This window comes from Sciurus carolinensis, chromosome 17 (assembly GCF_902686445.1).
Source record: "Sciurus carolinensis chromosome 17, mSciCar1.2, whole genome shotgun sequence".
NCBI lineage: Eukaryota > Metazoa > Chordata > Mammalia > Rodentia > Sciuridae > Sciurus > Sciurus carolinensis.
In genome coordinates, this window is record NC_062229.1 from 27877429 (window position 1) to 27901163 (window position 23735).

The 23735-nt window shown below is 44.8% G+C and overlaps 1 protein-coding gene across 11 annotated transcripts in view; it reads right to left on the reverse strand.

The window, feature by feature from the left end:
* The window catches only part of Trak1 (trafficking kinesin protein 1), a 108829-nt gene that overhangs the window by 53378 nt on the left and 31716 nt on the right, over nt 1–23735 (reverse strand). The window contains exon 1 of one of the 11 annotated variants that reach the window (XM_047532634.1): nt 9366–9647. The exons of 6 other annotated variants lie outside the window; for them this stretch is intronic. In XM_047532634.1, coding sequence (XP_047388590.1) covers nt 9366–9429 — 64 coding nt within the window. In that variant the 5' untranslated portion in view covers nt 9430–9647. Of the gene's footprint in view, nt 1–2004; nt 2276–9365; nt 9648–23735 lie in introns of those variants that run through there. 4 more of the 11 variants (XM_047532635.1, XM_047532637.1, XM_047532632.1 and 1 more) reach the window with 4 other exon arrangements.

Consider the following 23735-nt stretch of genomic DNA (forward strand, 5'->3'; position numbering starts at 1 on the left):
GAAAACCTGACCACATAGTCAAACCTTCCAAGTTGCGTTCTTCCTAAGCTGCATCATAGATTTCCTCCAGACCAGGAGCAACCCTCAAAAGTGAGATAGTTCCATTACAAAAAAAAAAAAGAGAGAGAGAGAGAGAGAGGAGAGAAGCATGTTGGCAATAAGGCGGTTTTCCTTTTGAGATTACTGTTCTGAAAATATTGTTACTGTTTCACCTACAGGATAGCTGAAAATATTTTATTGGAGAAAGAGGGGATATTGGGTGGGAACTCAAGAGAAGGAAGAGGCTATAACTGTTAATCGTAAGATGGCAAATGCAGAGCAGGTTCTCCCCTCGAACTCTATGACAAGGCAGACACCCTGGTATCTGAGATGCGGACATGCATAGGACAATGTGCATGGAGTCACCCAGGGGGCATGTTAAAACTCAAGATTACTGGGGCTCACCCCAAAGTTTCTGATTCAGTAGGTCTAGGTTGGGTCCCAAGAATGTGCATTTCAGACAAATTCCTGAGAGATGCTGATGCAAATGGCCAGGGACCAAAGTTTGAAACTGCTCTGGCATCATGGTTAAAAGAATAGAGCTCCAAAGTCATTCTGTATAGGCTGGAACTACTAATTAATGTGACTTTGGAGGAGTTGTTTAGCTTTCCTATAGATCCTGTTAGGAGGCCAATTTTGGGCCCAGGATAGGGTCTGAGAGTCTACATTTCTAACAAGCTCCGATGGTGATGCAGGTGCAGGTCACATGTGGACCCGCATGGCTTTAAAGGACGGGAAGCACACCAGTTCAATCTAAGCTGGCCCTCATTCTACAAGAGAAGATGGAAGACTTTATTTGATCACTTCCATGGGCCCAACAAATGCTTGTCCTCCTTAACCTTCAGTCCCCAACAGCCTGCCACTCTGTTTCTCTCCACCATCTCCTTTGTGGAAGGGCTCCAGGTCTCAAAACTGAGCCCCTTGCTCTCCTCTGGCCTGTCCCAATCTTCTTTGCTGCAACAAAATATGCTTCACCATCCTGGAGGTGAAGTCTTAACAATATTTTTGGGATAGTAACTTAAAAAAAAAAAAAAACTTTTATTATGTGGCTGGTTAAAAATAATTTTGAAAATAAAAGTTATCCTGAGACATAAAAACAAACCATCCTGAAGCAAAATACTGAAAAGGTTTTCTGAGTATTGTTCCTCCACAGTCCTAAAGGACATCTGTGCGATCCCTGCTTATTCAACCTGCTCCACTCCCAGAAGCCCCTTTCCCTAGACTGTGGCTAAAGCCCCAGAAGCCCGACCAGGAACTCACTCCAGCCTTTGGCCCACCTATTCTTAGCACCCTCCTCCTCCCTGTGAAGGGGCATCCCTATGATGGGGCCCTGCAGTGACCTCCCTGGTGGTTTCAATGTCAGTCCCTGGGCTTTTCTGTCTGGATTATTTCTAAGTTTAAAAAAAAAAAAAAAGTCCTTATTTCAAATCAGCATTTAATCATTTTTTTAAAATAAACACTGCTGGCACAAAAACATGTTTTATTTAATAATGACTCATTTTCTTATCCATTAACTTATTAAAACCCAGCCACAATAAAACAACTGAAACTCTTAAAGCAGACTGCTATAATGCCACAAAGGAAAAACAAGGACATTCCTGTAAAAGGGATAAATTTCAAAGACCAAAGGCCTTAGTTAAGCTACGGAAAAGAGACACAAAATAATACGCATGACTTGATGCCACTTACATAGATCAGGAAAAGTGCCCAGCCAATTTTAGGTGACAGAACTCAGAAGAGTGGTTTCTGAGGAGGCAGGGGTCAGCCAGAAAGGGGTGTGGGGACATTCTAGGGAGCTGTAAAAGCTGCTTCTCGGGTGTTATGTGGGCATCAAGTTGTTCACATATCTGTGCACTTTAATACCTCAAATTTAAAAAATATACAAGAGGGAAGTAAAATCAGGACCATCAAGCCTGTTGACATTAACAGAGGAAGGATCAAATATGAGAAAAGCACAGAATTTACCATCTTCCAAGCTGTCCAGGCTGTCCTGCCGCTCGTGGGTGGGCTTCCTTTCTTCATCCCAGCAATCGTATTCAAAACATTCCTCTTCCCCTCCTACATCGCTCAGGGACATTGCTGAAGTTGCCCCAAAGCAGAAACATCGCCCTAAGGGGCCACCCTTGGGGAAGCTCTTGGACACCTGCCTGGAGGAGCCATCGGGGCCCAGGCCCAAGGGGCACAGGCTGGGCCCCGGCCTGGGCAGTGGACATGCCCTGGCTCAGCTGGAGTGGAGGGGTGTGCATCACTCAGAGGACCCAGAAGTGGGTGGCTCTCACAAGCACGGAGGAGGGGCAGGGCGGGGCAAAGCACCTGTCGGGAATGGGAATGCCCTGCTCTGTTGCGCACGCACTAAGGCGACCTTGCCAGGTGCCCACGGCCCAGCGGGGAACTAGCCAGGCAGGTAAAGGAACCTGGCAAGTTCTCCACCTCCAGATTCTTCTCCCTCCCTCCTGGGAGCAACAAGAATGGTAGCTTCCTGGAAGTTTCGTAGCAACTAGATAGGAAAATACAAAACACACCACAGTAGGTACACCTGTCTAAAGGCGGGGCACAAGCGGAGGAGTTGCCCTGGTGAAGGACTGCCCAACAGCCCTCGGATGAGAGATTTCCTGTGGGTGTGCTAGAGAATCTGACATAAATCTGACTGTGACAACCGCCTGCTGACAGCACTGATCAGGGGGAGGAAGTGATCCTTTTGATGTTTAGCAAAAAGGAAACAGTGCGGGAACTATTACCTATGTGAAACTGAATTCACCCTGGTCCATCTTTAGCAATAACACTGCATTTTCTCTTTCCTGGTCTGCATTTTATAAATCTCGCTCAGAGTAAATCTGTTTCCACAGAATCATAAAGATCCTTCCTAACTACTAGAGCGAGACAAGAAAAAAAATCTAAAGCCTAACATCTCACAATGTTACCTGAGAAAGGAATCCACCATTTGTGTATCTTTAAACCACTTCCTCCTTCCTGCCTGATTCTGCCTGTAAGAGTGAGCGTGACTGGTTCTCACTCCACTGAAAGGTGGCCCCCAGTGCTGGCATCTCAGGGTGTCCCAGCTCATTCTGTAATGTCTGGGCTTCAGCCATCTCCTAGCTGCACCAAGACAGGTCTCCCTGACCCCAAAAGCTATACCAAGAGAACTATTCTACCTCGCTGGCAATTCAGGTAACCTTGCCAGGTAATCAAGAGGGAAGATTTTAGCAGAGGCAAGATAATCAAAAAGAATTCTCTATACAAAGTCATGGACTGTCTCATTCAGCCTGGAATCCTTAGGGCTGAGGATTCTGCTTAGGTAGCTAAAAACATCTGCTAAATTGAATTGCTACCTCTATAGGATCATACACAAGTACCTCTAGATAGAAAACCAGACGATAATAAAAAGATTTTAGTTAAAATTAAAACCCATCTAAAATGAAAATCTAAGTACACATGCATTTTCTGGTTAGATTTTTAGAACCTGAAAAATGATTGCTACATTTTATCCTGTTAAAGACATGGTCTTCTTAGGGAAGAAAAAAGGAGGCACAGCAGAAAGAAATTGAGAGGCAGGGAGTTCAAAACTACACTTTGAAAAACTGTGTAAGATTTAAATACAACGTTTACTTTAAAACACATTCGGAAGAAATTCTTGAATTTCATCAAATGTTATTGAATTGAGTTTGTTAATTAAATTCTAAAGATGGTGATATTATTGTGAATCAGGTCTTCCAAATGGGAGAGTCAGTTATTCTGAACTCTGGGAAGGGAGACAGGGAGAATCTCCACCTGTGCATGATTCATTCAGCAAGTATCAGACTGACTATAGGGTGTGCAGAGTGCCAGGCTGGTCCAGAAAGCACACAAATGAAAACGGAAGGTGATTTCACACATTTGAAAATACTCCCTCCAGGGATTCTACTCATGATCGTGTTGTTTCTACTCATCTTTTAATTCAAATTGAGGGTATTCTTAACAAAGGATGTCCAAGCTTCTTTTCTTTTCTTTTCCTTCCTTCCTTCCTTCCTTCCTTCCTTCCTTCCTTCCTTCCTTCCTTCCTTCCTTCCCTCCCTCCCTCCCTCCCTCCCTCCTTCCTTCCTTCCTTCCTTCCTTCCTATTTATATCTATCTCAGCCACAATTAATATTTAGGACATAGCATTTAAAATTTTGCACCAGACTTTTAATTATGAAAATATTTAAATATACAGAATACTTTAAAGAATATTGCCATGAATACCTGTCTACCTCCACCAAAACTGAATAATGAACATTCTGCATTTCTTTGGATATAGCTGAAGTTACAGAAATGCTGACATTTTACCATAGCTGTCTCCTCTCTCTCTCTCTCTCTCCACTGAAACAAGGTCAATACCTAACTCAACATTACTGAGCTCTTTCTCAGTTGTCCCAATAATATCCTTTATGGCAAAAGAACCCAAGATGGAGTGTTGCATTGAACTGACAGCTACCATGAGCCTCCTTTAATCTGGGACCATTTCTGGGTCTCTGTTTCAAGGCAATGATATTTCTGAACATACAGGCCACTTGCTTTGTAGACTATCCCTCACTTTGAGTTGACCTGGTGTTTTCTTATGATACACTGGGTTTATGAGCTTTCAGAAAGACCCCCACAGAGAATCCATATCATGTACAACCATAAGAATGAGATCCTAATTAGAATAAGATACACTCCATATATGTATAATATGTCAAAATATATTGTCATGTGTATCCAAAAAGAACAACAACAACAACAACAACAAAAAGACAGATCCCACAGAGGGGAGAACTTTCTCTTCGGTGCATCTTACCAGGAGGCACCTGCTGTTGGTCAGTCCCATCCCTGCCAGTGTCTACAGGGGTCACTTGGTTCAGGAGACGTCTGCAAGTGTCTCCACTATCAAGATCATAGTTTCCCTCTCCAATTAAAAAGCATCTGGTGGTGACATAAGTTGAGACCACCAGTTTTGATGATGCTTCCTGAAGCAGTTATTAGGATGAATGGCAAATGGCGAATGTCTCATTCCATGATTCCTGCATTTATTAGTTGGCTTTCGATGGTTGGTGATGATCTTTTGTCCACTCCCACTCTTTAATCATTCATTTATCTACACCACCTGATGCCCTTTCCCCTCCTCGTGTTCTCTGCAGCTCCCTCACATACCTCTTCTCTGGTCCCACAGAGCAGGGCTGGCCCATGACGGAGGGTCATCTCCCCTGGACTTGGCTTACGCCCTTTAAATAAATAAAAACAGTTGCCAACTCCCAAACTTCTGGGTTCTGGGCTCACTTTGCTCCTCTCATCAATTCCTTAGTCCTTGGCTTCTAAATCACAGGGAGGACATTATCTCTACCAAGGCAAGTGATAAAAGCTTACACTTATAAAATAGTTTCATTACAAAACTGTTTACATTTCATTCTTAAAAAAAAAAAATCACCTGAACAGCCATTTATGAGAATGCAGTGTCTGGAAAAGTTAAAATCAACCTCCACCTCCCAGGGTGCATCACACGATACACACAAGACAAGAAATGGAGGTCTGTTTCCACTGTATGACACTCGGGGAAAAGAAGGTGCAGGAAAATTAAGAGAAATCGCTTCAAAACGTGGGTGACATTTTAGAAGTCACTGAAATCAAGCGAGTAACCCATGATCACCCTTACCTGTGGTCATGGACTTCCACTGCGGGGTGAGAAGTCATCAGAACAATCTTTGCAACAATCCACCTGAGTTTCTTCTTTTGTAAAATCACTGTAAACTAAAACTCATCTTTTGCTCCAACACCCAAATCTAAAACACTGTAAAAAGGGACAGGGTGAGCGTGGATGGAGAACAGGTCTGATTATAGAGATAACACTCACAAGGAACAGGCAGTCACTGCACCTTGCGCAAAAGCCATTTCCTTTATCAAACTTTTTTTTTTTTTTTTTTTTTTTTTTTAAGGAACAACAATTAGCACTATTTCTGAGAAAAGAAAATTAAGCACTAGCCTAGCTGGCTCTTCAAGGCTTAAAAAACAACATTCACTTTACATATGCAATTTCTCCTCTCCACAAAGGTGCCAACCAGTGTGGCTCTTCCCATTTTCCAGAGGGGGAATCTGGGTTTAAAAAGGCTTGCAGAGGTTCCAGGAAGTGCCTAAACCACATGCCACACAAAGCGCAGAACAGGCCTCAAATGCAGACTCCAGGCCAGGGTTCTTTCCACCACCCTACATTCTCCTGGAATAACTACAAAATGCAATCTGAGTCTTTAAGGATATGCACTTGAACCCAAGTCTTCTGAAAATAAAAAGGCTTCCACTCTTCATAAGCATACTCCCCCCAACCCCGGCCCAGGGTGAGATTCTGCAACTGACCTAAAGAATTATCTTCCAAACCCTGGTGCCTGGGGCCGCTCTCCACTCACTGGCAGTTTCCATGATATAAAGAATCACCCAAAGCATTCAGATTTCTTAAGGTCTCTCCCAGTCTAAAGGGAGTCTGAGAATCTGATTTTTCATTAAGTGGATGATGTTCAATGATCTACCAAGTTTTAAAGGTCCTGCTCTATAGATAGGACATCAAATCTAAATAACTAGGAATGTCTGACCCCTGAGTTTAAACTGTAAGTGTGTACAAATCGTGCAAAGGTTACTGCTATCTGTACTGTGTTAATGGCTGGCCACTTTGAATCTCTAAAAATTACTTTAAGGTACTAAGCAATCAGCCTCTTCCATTTCTTATTATTTTAAGTCCCTGCTCTATGCCTGTTGTTAGTCGTACTGGGAGGTGGGGGAACAGAGATGGGTGCAAGACCACCACAACTAAAACTGATAAAGGGGATGAACTCCCCTGGACCTCAGAGATCAGAGAGAACAGCAGCCACCTCTTAATTCCAACTTTTATAGAGCAGTCCTAATTGGCCTGCAAAATCTCTATTCTCATGCATACACATTACTTTTTCACTGCTAACGTTGCAATTCAAGTGTGAGTCGTAACTCTGAAATAAATGATGAGTTTACATCTTTTTCAAAACATTTGAGTTGCCTTTGGTTATCAGTATGTAAAGTTTCTCAGAAGTTTCACTCCACACTGAGTTTACCAAATGATAGGAGGTACAAAGCAATGCTGTGTGTCTACTGATTTGCAATTAAAAAGATAAACAAGGGCAAATACTACTTCGAGGACAACCTGCCTACAACCAGGAAAGAACCCAATAATTCGAAATGTATAAACAAATAACCACAAAATTAGAAGACACACGAAATTCCCCTTTTGTGGGTTTCCTAAACCAGATCATTTCTTGCTTTCAATTTCTTTTATCCTATTTTGCTACCTATCTTTAAATGGGATTTGAAAATGTCAGTTGTCCCTATAAATTTTGTCCCAACAATTCTCTCCCCTTTACTCAACAATGGGATAGAGCAAGTGTTTTTGTTCAACACACATTCAGACAGTAACAGTAATCGATATCTATTAATCCCTGGATGGATGAGCCTTCGCTTCCATTTTCCTTTGCTCTTGCAAAAGGAGAGGTCAGGGTGCCTCGAGGCCAAAAGATACCACTGAGGAACTGCTAGGTAAGAAAATCCTTCTGATGGACATCCAGAGCAGAGCAGGCCTCCTCTCACCCTCCAGACTGGCCGTGGCTAGTGACTGGCTTTATTTCAATGTGTCAAGAGCACAGTGTAGTACTGGGTCCAGATATGAAGAAACCTTCTCCCCGACTCCGACAGGCATCACAGCCACACCCAGCTCACCCACAGGTCAATGACAGGCATTCCACTAGAACGAACACTCCCTGATCCAATGGGACACTGAGAATGTATTTAATCACCTTAAAAACTTATGGAACAAGGCCCTGAGTTCGATCCCCAGCACCCAAATTAAAAAAAAAAAAAAAAAAAAAAAAAAAAAAAAACTTATGGAAGATTCAATAAACTACACATCATCAAGGTCTGGAAGGGGTCAAGGATAGCTTCCAAAAAGAAGCATCTCTGTAACTGCCTTTTGGAGTTATAATTGTCTCTTGGGAATTTGCTTCAAAAAATAACAATCCCCCCCCCCCACACACACACACACACAAAAGAAGGATTTATTCACCCTTTCTTCTCAAGACCCTGGAAGCTATCCACCAATCTCATTACTCAAGATATTTGAAGATGCACACAAACCCAAAGTGACAGCATCTTCATGTAATGCTAGGGAACAGTGGTAAAGTTTCTCAGCATATTTATATAGATGCCCTGAGAAAGCCTCTGGGTCTTTCTCCTATAGTCCATAGTCAGGGCAAAAATCTGCAGATAAGAGATCATTATGCAGTTCTTGGGCTAACTAGGCCAGCTCCCAGCCTGTTACATCATTCAGGTTAATCAAATGTAGTCATGGCTGGAGCAATCTGAAACTTCCGATTCAATTAAAAAGCAGTTATCTTACCTATTAAAGGCTCATGTGGGGTTGAGAACATATCATCACTGGGGAACAGACCCTCAGAGCAAACCTCTTAATTGTGTCTCTTGTAAAGGCTTTTGGTTTAAGGATCATTTTAAAGAAAAAAGTTCAAGAGGACAGATTAACCATGCAACATACATGCCGATGCCCAACACCATGGGAGCCGAGATCCCCTCCCTGTCATCCCTCTCTGTGTTATTGTCCCTGTGCCTGAAACCTCCTGAGACCCGTCCAGCCATACAACTTGGCCTCCACGCAGCCTCCTCTGGAATGTGCCACACCCTCTCTGCATAAACCGAGACAGTAACAGGACACAGTCTCTGCCTGCCCAACCCAGCACTTTCCCACCCCAATTTCTGTTGGACCCAACTTGCAAAATTCATTTGAGTCACCTGCAAAGTGGAAGCTATTTTCACCTTTTCCCCCAGTCTCCCCAGTGGCCCCAGACCTGGACTCAGGAAAGGGCAGATTCTTCCAGGCCTGCTGTTGACAGTCCAGGAAGCCACCTCCGGTCCAGTCTCTATTTCCCTAACCCCTCTTGACAGTACAAACCACAGCAAACACATTTCTACTTGCACACCACACACACACCAACAACACACTCACGTCTTACACCAGAGGATTCAATCCATTAGAAGTACACTGCTTGCAAGCCCAGTACACCAAAGCCATCTCTCATTTCTAAGCAGATGAATGTACATACTGCAAAGGAGTCTCCCACTGTTAAAAGCCCTGCCCACCTGCCATCTCCCCCACCACGGCTTCAAAACTGTCAGAGCCATGCATGCCTGCTGGTGGTGCTAGTTCCAGTATCCCCCACTTCTGCCCATCTCCCCAGAAAGGTTTCGGGAACCCCTCTTGGAGAGACAATGCCCCCATACATCCCTGATCTGGTTTTCAGGGGCCATGATTACCGTCTGAGCATTCTTCATAATACCAGTCTAGTTCATAATAATCCGCTTCGATAAATTTCTGCATAGTCAGTATTCTTGCAGAGGGAGGAACGGACTTCACAGCACCATCGACATCAAGTGAAACGCTGCCATGCCTCCCTGCCCTTCCAGAACACTGGGCAGAAGAGCATCCCGAGACACACCAGGATTAGGCTGTGCATTCTTAATGACAGTCTGGAGCCAAAGCAGAAAACGAGAAGAGGAAAGAAAAATTCTATGGGAGACAGGAAGAGGGAGCTGGGGAAGCAGAGAAGGAGGCAATTTGCAGAGCGATCGAGACCCTGGCAGCCCTGCTAATAAAGCGGCACTGGACAGCAGCCCTGAATGGGAGTAGCCAGAATCATCCTATCCAGACGCCCGGAGGGTGACGTCAGGGACACACACCACCACCCAGCAGTCTCACTCAAGCCTCGCCTCCTGCTCGCCACTCATCTTTCAATCTAACTGTTGCCATAGAAACTGGCCGGCTCTGAAAAATGATGCAGAGATGAAGGAAATGTCTTCCAAGGATGTTGAGAGCAGAGGCTGAGAGGTGCCACACAGGGAAAGAAAGGGTAGAGGTGGTGGGGAGGCTGAGCATCATCATTGCCTCCAGCAAACATAAGCACACTCATTAGCTCAATTCTGGGCTACTACAGAAAGTATTTTCTGCATTTGGAAAATGCCACCTTTTATAATTTGCAAACCATACTTTTGGTTTTCTTTCCTCAAACTGGCTTAAAACATTAAACAGCTCTTAACATTTGTGACTACCACCTAAAGGAAATGTAAATTCCTCAGAAAATGGTACCATTTCACTTAGATAGAGTACTATTCTGTGTTTGTGCCTTTGCTCAAACTTCTGGGAAAATAGCAAACAACATACAAACAGAGGAGAACGCCATTAGAGAGGGCTCAGACAGCACAATATCCTGCTTCAGGGACACTGATGTGTGCAATCAAAATACAAAAATGCACATAGGAAAGAGCAACCCACCTGCAGGAAGGTGGTTGCCTCTGGGAAAGGAGTGAGGGAATGGGCTTTGAAACAAGTCTTATAAATAAATGCACTTGTGATGCTTTATTTCCTTGAAAAATAGTTAACATCTATTAGTTCTAAATGTTTGACATGTTCCAAATGCCTCGTAATAAAAATGAAACACCAGAGTATTCAACAGATTTTAGACTTCTTATAGGTTGAACTCCAACCCTCAATATTTCATATTCAACATTTAGAGTTAGATAATGCTTTGTGGTAGAAGGCTGTCCTTGGCAGTGCAGTATACTTTATAATATCTCTGACCTCCGCCTGCTAAATGCCAGTAGCTTCACCCTCCAACTCACAAATGTCACAACCAAACATGTTTAAAGACATTGCCAAATGTCCTCTGGATGCAAACCATCTGGCTGAAAACCCTGCCTTAAACCAAACTATGTATTCTCTTCACTGGTCCAGTACTATACCCCTGCTGGTGTCTACAGCAGGATACGGGTTAACAGTCGTCCTTGGTACCCACAGGGGATTAGTCCCAGGACCCCATGGATACCAAAAATTCTTAGATGCTCAACTTGCTCACATAAAGCAGTACAGTATTTGCATGTAACCCCCATGCATCTCCCCCTACCCTTTAAATTATCTTTAGACTACTTAAAATAGTGAATACAATATAAATGGTTTTTAAGTAGTTATATTACATTTTTTAGGGACTAATGATAAAAATAAAAGTCAGTACATGACACAATTTTTTTCAAATATTTTCAATCCACAGTTGGCTAAATATGCAGATGTAGAACCCACAGATATATATGTGTGTGTGCCTATGTGTTGTGTGTGGTATATAATATATATAAATAATTATGTGCTAAGTATATATGTGTGTGTGTGTGTGTGTGTGTGTATAGTAAAAAAAAACTAAGAGGAAAAACTATATTATACACACACTATTCATAGAGACATAGAGCCTTAGAATCTATTCTTTGTACAAATCTACCTAACCCTCCTAAATCACAGGAAGCTAAGAGTTCTGTAATGCTGTCTTATAAGGTCCCCAAGGTTGGCTGCCTAGCCCCTGCCTCTGTTCTAGAAGCCTCCCATCACTCTGGGTGCCCGCTCCTCTCTTCAGGGCCGTGCTGATTTCTCACTTGCCAGGCAGCTGACTGAGTCCAGGTGGCCCAGCCCTTATGGAGTATCCTGTCCACTTGGGGGGCTGCAGGATTCCTATCCCTTTACCACTATCAACTAGCAAAGCCTCCTCAAGTACCAGAAGGGAAAAGAGAAGTGAAGGCAGGGGCTCCAGCCATAAGCAGATGGGAACCACCCATGTATGGACAGAGGACCACCCATGACAGTGGTGAATCTTGGCTCAAGTTGTTAGCAGTTTTTTGGAAAAGCTTTGAAAATATAGGGACAAAGGAATGGTACCATTCCTGGCCAAGTTGTGTCCCTCAGCTGTTGCCCACACTCAGGAGGCCAGCTGCTGCTCTGGCATCCACTACCCAACTCCAAACTCTGCCTGATCAAAGTGGAAACCAGACCCCACAGCCTGCCATATTTACTTCAATGGCTCTCTCTGACCCCAGCTCTTGGAGACACATTGAAAGGTTTCTAGGACATCAGACCATTTAAAGTCAGTGATGATTTTAATCCTCCATAACTGCCCATTATCTGAACACATCTCTTCTCTCCCGCTGGTCCTTCACCACCTCTCCCCTGGCAATGATGGCACTCCTTAATATCCCCACCTCAAACCACTGGGTGCCACTCTCAAGTATCATTCCTCAGGATAGGAGGGCACGAGCTGGTGCCCTGAGGTTTTCCGAGGTCTGCTTAAAGAAAATTTCTGAAAAGATGATGACAGGCCTCACAAATAAACAAATCCCCTCCCAAACCAGCACATTCAACAGGTTCGATCCCTTAAGTCTGGGAAGGAAGGTCCAAAATCAATTTGGAAAGTGAAGACCAAATAAAGGAACAAGAAATACACACTCCTCAAAGCATCCTATGAAAATCAGATGAGGCCTTGGTATGTTGACCTTACCACGCCATGAATTTCTTTAATATTTTATTTAGGACCCATTACCCATAAAAACAAATAAAGATGATGGAAAGATGGACCGATGGATGACAGTGTAATTTCACAGTTAAGAGAGTAGGGTTTGGGGGTCAGATGACCTAAGGTTTGGTTCAGGCTTCTCCATCAACAGCTCCGCAACCTTGTTAGGCACATCAGTCTCATCTGCTAAATGGGGATGATTACAGTACATGCTGCAGAGACAGGGTGAGGCTTCAATTAATTAATGCATACAGAGCACTTAGCATGGGGTCTGAGACAAAGCAAGCTACAATAAATGTTAGTTGTGATCATCTTTGTCACTCTAATTATTTTAAAAAGGAAATAAGCCAGTATAAGCAATTAAAAAGAGAATACAAATTTCTAGCTATAATTAGGGAAATGGAGAGAAACACTATTTATAAGGTTTTCCCAGCATATGTAATTCAAAGGCATTGAGTTCATGAGCAGAGTAGGAAGGATGTGGGGGGGTGCTGTTTCTAAACAGTAACACATTCTTTTTTTTTTTTTTAATAACTGATTTTTTTAGCCTTATTTTATTCATTTATTTTTATGTGGTGCTGAGGATCAAACCCAATACGTCACCTGTGCTAAACAAGTGGCTCTACAACTGAGTCACAAACCCAGCCCAGTACCACATTCTTGATCAAAACTTATACCCAAGGCAGGGTTGGTGGTACATGCCTGTAATCCCAGCGGTTTGGGAGGCTGAGGCAGGAGGATGGGACGATGAGTTCAAAGCCAGGCTCAGTGATTTAGCGAGGCCCTAAGCAATTCAGTGAGACCCTGTCTCTAAATATAACACAAAAAGGGCTGGGGATATGGCTCGGTGATTAAGCACCCCTGAGTTCAATCCCCACTAAGGTGTCAGGACGGGATGTGGGACTTTACCAAGTCCAAAGATTGCACATTCCCCATTTGCTTTTCAAGAAAATGGTTAGGAGAGGAAAAAGAGGGGTGGGAGGGGTGGGGGGAAGGGAAAAAATAACAGAATGAGTCAAACAACATTACCCTATGTAAATTTATGATTACACAAATGGTATGCCTTTACTCCATGTACAAACAGAGAAACAACATGTATCCCATTTGTTTACAATAAAAAAAAAAAAAGAAAATGGTTAGGAAATAAAACAAGTGTATAATAAACAAAGGAAAACAGCATCACTTCCGGGTCAATTTATGGGCCTTGAGCAATTCTGAAGTGAATGTCTACATCAAAATTTCCATTTTATAGGCTCAGAAGGAGAAAATAATCCATCCACAGCTCTGTGGAGATGATTCCAACATTAAAATCCAGGTGTATTTGACTGCAAATCCACACCAATAACCCCAATACTCCTGAGGCCTCCCTTGTCCCAGGTCTGGACAGCCTCCTCCCAAATGTGACCCTGCACTTCCCCAACGACACCTGTGCTAGACAAGTCCAGGAGCAGTCCCAGAGAAGCCTCGCTGCCACCTGGCCTGCCACCTCTCAGTCCCACATCTCAACCACACCATTTAGAAGTGCCAGCTGCAACCCAGGCATCCAGTACCTTACATCCCACTCAATCCACAGGCCCCTGCAACCAACTCACTCCCCACATGCAGACAAGGACAAGGCCTCAGGTGGGTTAAACACTTGCCCAGGATCACACAGCAGATACCAGGTGCATCTAATATAGGCCAGGTGCACAGCCCATCACCTGAGTCTTTCCACCTCCTCAATAAGTGATTGAGAAAACATCTAAGGATAATTCACAAACGAAAGAGGAGAAAGACAAGAGGTACAATTAAAGGAGATAAAAACCCAAGTATCTCAGAGAAAACAATTTGAAAAGTTTAAGAACAAAATAAAAAATGATCAGAAAAGTGAGAGTGAAATTGCAAAACGTCAATGTGGCTTTGTGATGTTAAGAAGAAATACTAAGTTGGATATGGTGGCGTCTGTAATGTCAGCTACTCAGGAGGCTGAGGCAGGAGCATCACGAGTTCAAGACGAGCACATACAACTTAGTGAGCTCCTGTCTCAGAATAAAATAGGGAAGGCTGTGGGTGTAGCTCAATGGCAGCGCATCCCTGGGTTCAATCCCCAGCACTGAGGAGGAAGGAAGGAATATTATTTCTAGCTCTGTTACCCAAGTAGCACAGTATGCCCCGCCACCCATCACCAGCACGCCAACAAGATTTGGGTTAGCCTTTACCAGGGCTCTCTGGAGAGCTGCTGAAATTCCATATCTTGGGACAGGGACATACCAAGATAGGCCTGCAATACCAGGTTTTTGAGAAAGGAAAGACCATTCCCAAAAGTCTGAGTGGAAGTGAAAGAGCCACTTTAAGAGGAGACGGTTTAGGAGGAAAATTGCAGGCCAAGTTGTGACAATTTGAATATGAAAAAAGAAGATGAGGACGATAACTAATTATAGCTAAAGGGAACAAGTTGAGTCTGTAAAGGCCACGAATCCAGAATGAATATCAAGACGAAAGAGCAACCAAATGAACAAGGCAACCGAAATATAAAGGAAAGGAGTCTATAATAGGAAATTAGTTTTCTAATCCATTTTAGGAAGTCGAGTAGGTATGTATGACTGCTCTGCTTCTGCCACTATTTTCTCCAAAGCATCGTAGGATCGTATCTGAGTAGGGTGGCTATGAATAAGCCAACCCGATGTGGAACGAGGAGGCAGGTACCACCGACAGACAGGCCTCGCATGGTGGGCACAAAGTACATCCAGGTGGGAGGAGAATCAAAGCCAGGACTGGATTATTCAGAAGGCTCCAGAGGAGAGCCAACTGCCTGCACAGGGCCCCAGATTCCTGAGAAATAAAAGCTCGATAGGACCCTATCAACTGTAATAGTGAAACACTGACCCACCTTGTGATTGTAGACATGTCCCAGATGGATGTTTCATGAGGATGGGACCAAGCTTTATGTCACAGTAAAGAAGTGACCATCTCAGAAGGAAGGTCCAGGTTGAAAGTGGAAGACCCTCTAAAGGTATGTCCACCTGGAAGTTGTGTCTATGTGCAAAGGGGCTCTGTGGGTATGATCAAATTGGAGGTCTCAAGATGGCATCATCCTAAACTGAGGTGGACCTTAAATCCAATGGGAGGTGTCCTTAGAAGAGAAGGAGAAAAGACACACAGAGGAGAAGGTAACCTGAAGACAAAAGCAAAACTGAATGCAGAGCACAGAGGCACACACCTGTAATCCCAGCAACTCAAGAGGCTGAGGCAGGAGGATCGCAAGTTCCGGGTCAGCCTTAGCAAGGCCCCATGCAACTTAGCAAGAGCTTGTCTCAAAATAAAATTTTAAAAAGCTGGGGATATAGCTCAGTGGTAGCGTGCCCCTGGATTCAATCTCCAGTACAGTAGGGGAGAGAAGATTAGAATAATGCACCTACAACCAAGGAATTGACAAGGACCACCAGCGGCCACCAGAAAGTGCAAAAGAGGCACGGATTCTCTCCTTCGAAATTCAGAGCATCCCAAAGGAACATGTTGATAAGTTGATTCTGGGCTTCTGGCCTGCAGTGCTATGAGAGAATAAATTTCTACTGTTTTATGCCACCAGGTTGATAGTCATTTGCTATGGCAGTCCTGAAAAACCACTCTAACTACTCTGAGATGGTGTTTTCTTTAATGTCTGTGAAGGTCACTAGATCCCTGGAAAAACAGAAACGAGGTTCAGAAGTCACCAAGAAACAAATCAAACCCACAGCACCAATGCTTAAGTGGAAGTGTCGGACATTTTGCTGCAAAACCATGCTGGGGGTGTCCTGAGGCCCCTCTGCAACACACTCTCAGTCTCCAGTGCTCCCCTCCAGAAAGCACAGCTACTTCGACCTCACACAAGGGCAGCCTGGAGGCTAAGACAGACAAGGACAGCCCAAAGGGGGACACGGGGCGTGCATGAAACACAGCCTTGCAAGCAGGCCTTCTCTCACTTGCTTCAGAAAACTAACTAAGCAGGATGCTTCTGCATGGTTCTGAGCTTTATTTTTTTAAATGCTGCTGCCACTGCCAGTCACTGAGCACCCACGGCAGAAGGCAGGCTGTTAAGAAACAGCTTGCTGTCAGCTACCCCTCCCAAGCATCTCCCCTCGCTCCAGGCACAGGCACCCCCACTGAGAGGGAAGGTGGGGAACAAAGCCTGGCTTTTACAAAAGCATCCTCCAGCAGGGAGAAGGCCTTCAGCAAGCACTGCCCGGCGCTGTGAATCCCAGTGCGGTCCCCATTAACGCCAACCCTACACCTGAGGAGGACAGAGAGAAGAAACGGTTGGCATGCCTTGGGACATCAGTATAACCTGCACGGTTCTGAGTCTGCCTCCCGTCAGCCTGGGAGGGCTGGATGAGAAACCTCACTCCTGTGGCCAACAGGTCACGTAGCAGATGCCTCGGGCTTCACAGCAAACAAACCAGAAGCTCAAACAGCCCCAAATTCCATTCCTGCCAAAACTCGGGCTCAACCACAGTAGCCTGTGCCCATCACCAGGAGGAGCGGATGGGGTGTGAGCTGAGCTGTCAATTTCCCACCTGAGCCTGCTCCAGTTTTGTCTTAGACATGCTGAATTAACATGAAAAGGAAAACAGTCAATCTGTATAGAATTGCTTGCCAAGCATTTTTGTTCTTAAAAAGAAAAGGAAGGGGAGGAGGATGCTCAGAGTTGGAATTTGGTTTGATCAAAAACAACAACAACAAAAAATAAAAGCTTCCAAGTGACAGGTGGCAAGGTCAGGGCAGGGCCATAAGAGAGGTATGCCCATCGTGTGAGTATCTGGCTGCCCTGCTCACCAGACACTGTGCTCAGGGCTCCTGGCGCTGTCAGGCATCTGGCTGCTTTGATCACCTTCCCAGACAGGCACCCCGAATCCCCCCAGTGTGGCTGCCAGGCCCACAGCTGGGTGTAGGCGTCACCACCCTGTGTGGTTCACATGTGGGAAGTGACTGTGCAGCCAGGGCCCTGCTACTTCCATCTCTGGTCCTGCAGACATCAGTGCCAGCTACAAGTGGAGAAACCTGGGCCTAAGAAGAGTCTGCTCACATGAGGCCGGAGTGGGAGGAGAGAAGGCACAGTTCCCAGGCTCTCTTAGATCCTTGCCTGGGAATTAAAAGGTCCTAGGTCTTGGGGATGGAAGAAACAACACCCCCAATACTCAGCATCCACATAAGAGAAATTCTTGGTCATGTTTTATAAGTACATTCTCATGTATGTGTCTTGGTATTATTTGTGTTAACAAATGATAATGAAAATCTCCCCCTGACCAGTAAGTTCCCTTCTTTCCCCAGCACAGTCTGCACTCCACCCCATGTTTCTGTCCCTCCTTCATTCAACACTGCCCCACCACTCTCAAGTCTGGGTGAAAACAGATTCCTCATTGTCCCAGCAGGCTCTCTTCCCTTGCACAGATGCCCAGACACACACACACACACACACACACACACACACACACACACAATCTGTTCTCTCTTGGGTCACCATCTCATAAAACTACTTCCATCCCTGCTCCCAGAGGGTCAGCACTGTGTACTATTTATCTATTCCATTTGTGCATATTGTAGTGTCCCCATTTTTGTTTCATTGACATTAGGATGAAGGCAATCAGTGGAAGGTAACAACAAATGAATTGATCCTTCTATTCTGCTTTTCTTTTCTTTTCTTGGTGCACTGTAATCATACCCAATAGTGGAATTCATCATTACCTATTTGTACATGCACACCATATGACAATATAATTTGGTCAATGTCATTGAAAAACAAACTTTCCTACTTCCTTATCTTTCTTGTAAAAATTTTAAACCTATGTATAGAATACAAAGATCTCTTTCTAAGAAAAGGAGAAACACTTTTTTGTTAGTTCTTCATTTAAAAGCACATTTTCTGTTCTTTCCCTTATTTATGAAGTATTTATTAAACACCTGTTGACCACAAGGCCCTGGGCTAGGACCAGGACCATGGTCCACTCAAGCAGGCATGGGCTCTGCCCTCGTAGGCTTTATTCCAAAAATATAGAAGCTTTTTCAATAGTTTGTAATTTTTTAGAATTTATACCTTACACATACATAAATTTTAATGAGAAAAGTCCCAGGTAATTTAAAACAAACTTAAAAGAGTTAGATGAATATTTCTATGATGTTAATTTGAGAATTCTTTAATATCATTCCCAAATTATCACTTGAAAGCAATTTAATTTCACTGGGAAAAAAGCAAACAACACTACAATTTTTAAAAACAAGCATTAAAAGTTCCAACTATTCTTTTATATATATGTAAAATGACAAGAAAACTCCAGTTAAGAAACTCACATACACACACACAAAAAAAAATTTTAAAACTACTTCATTATAGACTATCTTTAAGTAGAGAGTAAAAAATTCTCAAAGACACATTTCAGAGATTCACAGCATGTTTAATGCCAATTAATTTCCAGATAATAAAAGCAAGTCCCAACGAAATCATGAGTGATTTGCTCAAGGCCACACAGCTGGTTGGTGACCTCTAACACTGGACTGTTGGCACTTAGAATACTTTTCTCCCTATGTTATCCAGCTTTCTGTCACTGTGATAAAATACTGGAGATAATCAACTTGTAAGGAAAGGTTTATTTTGGCTCAAGGTTTCAGAGGCCTCAGTTCATAGTTGCTTGGCCATGCTACCTTTGGGCCTGTAGCAAGGTAACACCTCATAGCAAGGAAAGCATGGTGGAGCCAACTGCTCATCTCATGGCAGTCCAAACTGCTCACCTCATGGTAGTTGGGAAGCAAAGGGAGCAAAAAGAGAGGCTGGAGTCCAATAATCCCTCCAATGACCTAACTTCCTCCCACTAGACTCCACCTCTTAAAGGTTCCACCACGTCCTAATAGCACCATGGGGTAGAGACCAAGCCTTGAACACATGGGCCTTTGGGGAACATTTCAGATCCAAACCACAGTGCTCTCTGGAAGAACCACTCAGAAGGAGAAAACCTTCACTATAAAACAGAAGCTGCCCATACCTCAAAGAGACATTACCTACCCCACAGGGATTAGCTGTGCTCAATTCTAGTTAAACTTCTACAGAAAATATACAGCACTATTCTTTCCTATGAAGCTGCCCTTGGTAAAAAGTTTGAGAGGTTGATCCCTTGAAAACACTTTGAATTAGAAGAATAGTAGCATATCTTGAGAAGATTTGGCACACTCATGTAAACACCTACATGACCTCCTTCATGGTCATTACCTATTGTTATCATTTTCCAAACATTTACTCATGGATAACTACCCATTCAAACTAAGAAAAAGGTTAAGATTCTTCCTCAGGTACCGTATAAGAAAATCTTAAGGATGTGTACAATTCCCTTAAAGACCAAATCTGGTGTTTGGGGGCAAACTGCTTAGAAGTCCTACCTGGCCTGGTGTCTAGAAGTAAAAGGAATGGGTTAAAGATGAGAAGATCCCAAGGTGGAGCTCAGGAGGTGAACACCTGGCCATTTTTAGTGCCTCAGAAGCATGAGACCTCTTCAAACCAGAAGATAATGAGAAGGAAAGAGGTATGGCTTACACTTTAAGAGATCATTGTGTGGAAGAGAATGAGCTCAGGCCCTGCTGACAGGACAAAGGATCCCCCATTTTTAAAATGAGGATAAGAACAGCCTTCACCCCAAGGGTTACTGGAGGGTCTAAACATAATAAACACCATGGATGTTGTCTTCATTCATCATCAACCATCACCACCTACAAACCAGCCAGCAGAAATGAGAGACAAGACCTGGAGAGAGTGAGGCACTCGACACTAGCCAGATCTCCTCCGAACACTCTCAGGAGAGGAAAGTACTGGTCTCCTCACAGGAGGGTTGCTCCATTCATTCCTGTGCTCAGCAGTTGCTCATCGGGTTTTCCTGTTTACTTCACAACTCAACCTGTGTTAGCCAAGCAACTTTTATTGCACTAGTTTATGGAAATATTTAACCTATGAGTTCCTAATAATGTGGTTCAAAGAGGCTTTAATGGTCACATCTGGAAGCCCTGTAAATCAATTTCTAGAAATACACCTTAAGGAAATCATGATGTGGGTAGACAAACACCTATACAGAAAGATGTTCACCCATGGGTTATTTGGGGAAGAATTATAGACATGGTCTAGGTTCCTAATAATAGACAAATGATTAGACATAAATGGTTGAATATTAAGCAGTGGTGAAAACTGTGTTTCTTCCAAAATTTTAACAATAAGGAAAATGGTCAACATCTATTAATTTTAAAAGCATTATGTTAAGCCGGGCATGCTTATAGTCCTAGCTCCTTGGGAGGCTGAGGCAGGAGAATCCCTGAGTCCAGGAACTGAAGACCAGCCTGGGCAACACAATGAGACCCCCCCACACACACATACTGGACCCTTTGTACAGAGGGAAACCAAATTAAGAGGACATCTGCCTTCAAGGCACCCACTGTCCAGTAAGGGTAAAATCCTACCAGGCGGGAAAGAGCAACGACAGCCGCCGGAGGACACTTTCCTAACTAACCCTGCTTCTCCAGCTTCCCAGAAGTCAGCATTCGCCACAGTCCCCCCACCCCGGTGTCCACACCTGCATCATCACCAGATGACAGGCCACCGTCTCTGTGCTCGGGCATCTGGGCTCCTGCGAATAGAGCACTGTCCCCACCATGGATCATTTGTGTGTTCCCAAACCCGCTTATGCCCGTTTTGTTTGTTGATGTCATTAAATGACTGGGTTTATTTTTTTCACGAACACTGTAAAAAGAACAAGCACTTTTCCTAAGGAAAGTAAGTTTTATATCTTGAAATGCTCAATAAAGAATCAATTAAACCGCCCATTTGATCCGGACAAAGCAATTGTCAATATATTTGAAAAAGTCATTTAACAAAAAGAGGACTAGGTACTTCCAGTCTAGCGTATATGTGTCCCGCGGCACTCACGAGCATAAAGCACTTAGCACAACCCTGATGAGCAGGAAGCACTCAATAAGTGTGAGTCATCATTATCACTGTTGGTCATCACTGTCAAGCAAATAGTTACAGAGTGTTGAGCGTTGACACAGCAGAAAAGAGGCAGAGCCACAGGAGTTGGGGGACACAACAAATGGGGAGGTTTGGGGTATGGATTGGATCTGAAATGTCTTCCAAAAGTTCATATGTTGAAAGCATGGACCCCAAAGCAAGGAGGTGCAGAGGTGGGGCTTTGGGGAGGTGACTGGATCAGGAGGGCTCTGACCTCATCGGTGGATTAGTCTGGACTATTGGGAGGTGGTGGAAACATAGGCAGGAGGGGCATGGTTGGAGGGAGTAGGTCTCTGGGCTCCTTGGGGACCAGATCTTGTTACTGGCCCCTTCTTCCCCTCCTCCTTATCTTCCTCCCTCCCTCTCTCTGTTTTCCAGCTGCCATGAGCTCAGCGGCTTTCCAGCACCACGTCCTTTCACCATGATTTTTCTACCCTGGAGACGGTTGACCATGGACTGAAACCATAAGCCAAAATAAATCTTCCCTCCTCCAAGTGTGTGTCAGGTATTTTGGTCACAGCAAAGAAAAGCTGACTAACACAGACAGTTTCTCAAGGGAGGACACAGTTGTGCAGTCAACCAGAGAATAGAAAAAGAAAGGGGAGAGGGCACAGGGAGCAGCGGCAGCCTGGGGCAGGCGAGGTTGCCGTGTCCAAGGGCTGAAAGCACCAGTGTAACTGCCAGGGAACTGGGAGGGCAGCACGAGGCCCGACGGAGACAGAGCCGAGGCCAGGCCACAGGGTATTTGGAGACCCCCACATTTTATCCAAAGAACAATGGAAGAAGACAAAGGCACAGCACATTCCAATTGGATTTCAAGAAAACACAAGAGGACAGCAGAGAAACAAGAGTGAGAGCAGCGAAACAGGGGGAAGACAGTGGCCCGGTAAAGAGATGGCCAAGGGTGGCAGCAGCAGGGTCAGAGACGGGATCTGGGACATACCCAGAGGAAGAATCAGCAGCACCACCAAGGACCTGGAGAACATGGAAATGGGGTCATCAGTGACATATCTATTAAGACAAAAGGGTGTGGAGGAGAGGAAGTCTGCTTTTGGCAGAATACACATGAAGCTCATGCCGACCACTTGAGGCTGGGGAAAGTGGCGGGGTGGGAGAGTCTCCAGCCATCACAGCCCAGAGAAGCAGGCTGGGCTCAGCAGCACTAAGCTGCACTTCAAGCTGCCTAAGGAAGAGAGGGACTACTTCTGAGGGTACAGCCTGGGCAGGATACCTTGTTCAAGCTCTCAATGCATCAGGGCTGAGTGTCGCTGGTGTGGAAGCACAGAAGGAGAGGAAGAAGAACTGATGCAGGAGGCTGGAAGACTGGTCAGACGCACAGCAGGGAAACCTGGAGCAAGCAGAAGCCACGGAAGCCAGACCAGGAGGGGTCCAGAAGGGGCAGCAGCCACATCAAGCCTGCTCAGGGGTCAGAGAGGACGAGGGCTGGTGGGCACCTCCAGGTGCAGGAGCGTGGAGTAGGCAGAGTACAGAAATCCCCCAGCCAGGGGCTCAGGCCCTGCAGCCTTACCCTGCTGGATCCCCCTCGGGACAAGCCCTGCCTGAGTACGCTGCCACACATCAGGCTTCTCATGATTCCCACAAGTCTGACCGTACAACACTCACGTTGCCTGTGAGCACGGGACGCAGGGGCACGGACGAGGCAGAAACAGGTACAGCATTACCGCAGGCAATACTCCTGCAGTGCCCGGAGCACGGGGGCAAGGCCCAGGGCACCCGCACACGATTCCTGGCTCCACACACCCGGCTGGAGGGGCTCAGGATGTCACCACACCGGGCCTCGGGAGCCCTTGTGCACCACTGTGATTAGACCAAATTAACGGGTTTTGGCTTCTTATTTAAATTGAAATTTCAAAAGACATTAAAATGGCAAGGGGAGCTGGTTTAATACATACATTCTCCGACCCTCTCCCTGCCCACGGCCACCACGGGGAAAATGAATCTCATCTTCCACTTAAGCTACATCAGGACAAGTGTCACTTGGGTCAGTGACCTTGAGCCATGAAAACCGAGGGGAGCAATTCAATGCAGGATGCCAGCAGAGGCCTGGAGAGCTGCCTGCGCTGGACCCACCCAGTGCAAAGTCCTTGGGTTAGGGAGTGGAAGGAAATCAATAATGCAGAAGTTGTTTTGATCTCCTTAGTCAGAAAACCTCGGCTGGAACTCAAACAAGTCAAGTTCTCAAAGGATTACAGGTGCCTACTGGCCGCTCAGTCAAACCTGTTGACAGATTCCTTATTGGCACTTTATCGTGAAAGCAAACAGTAGAACGATGTCTCGAAGCTC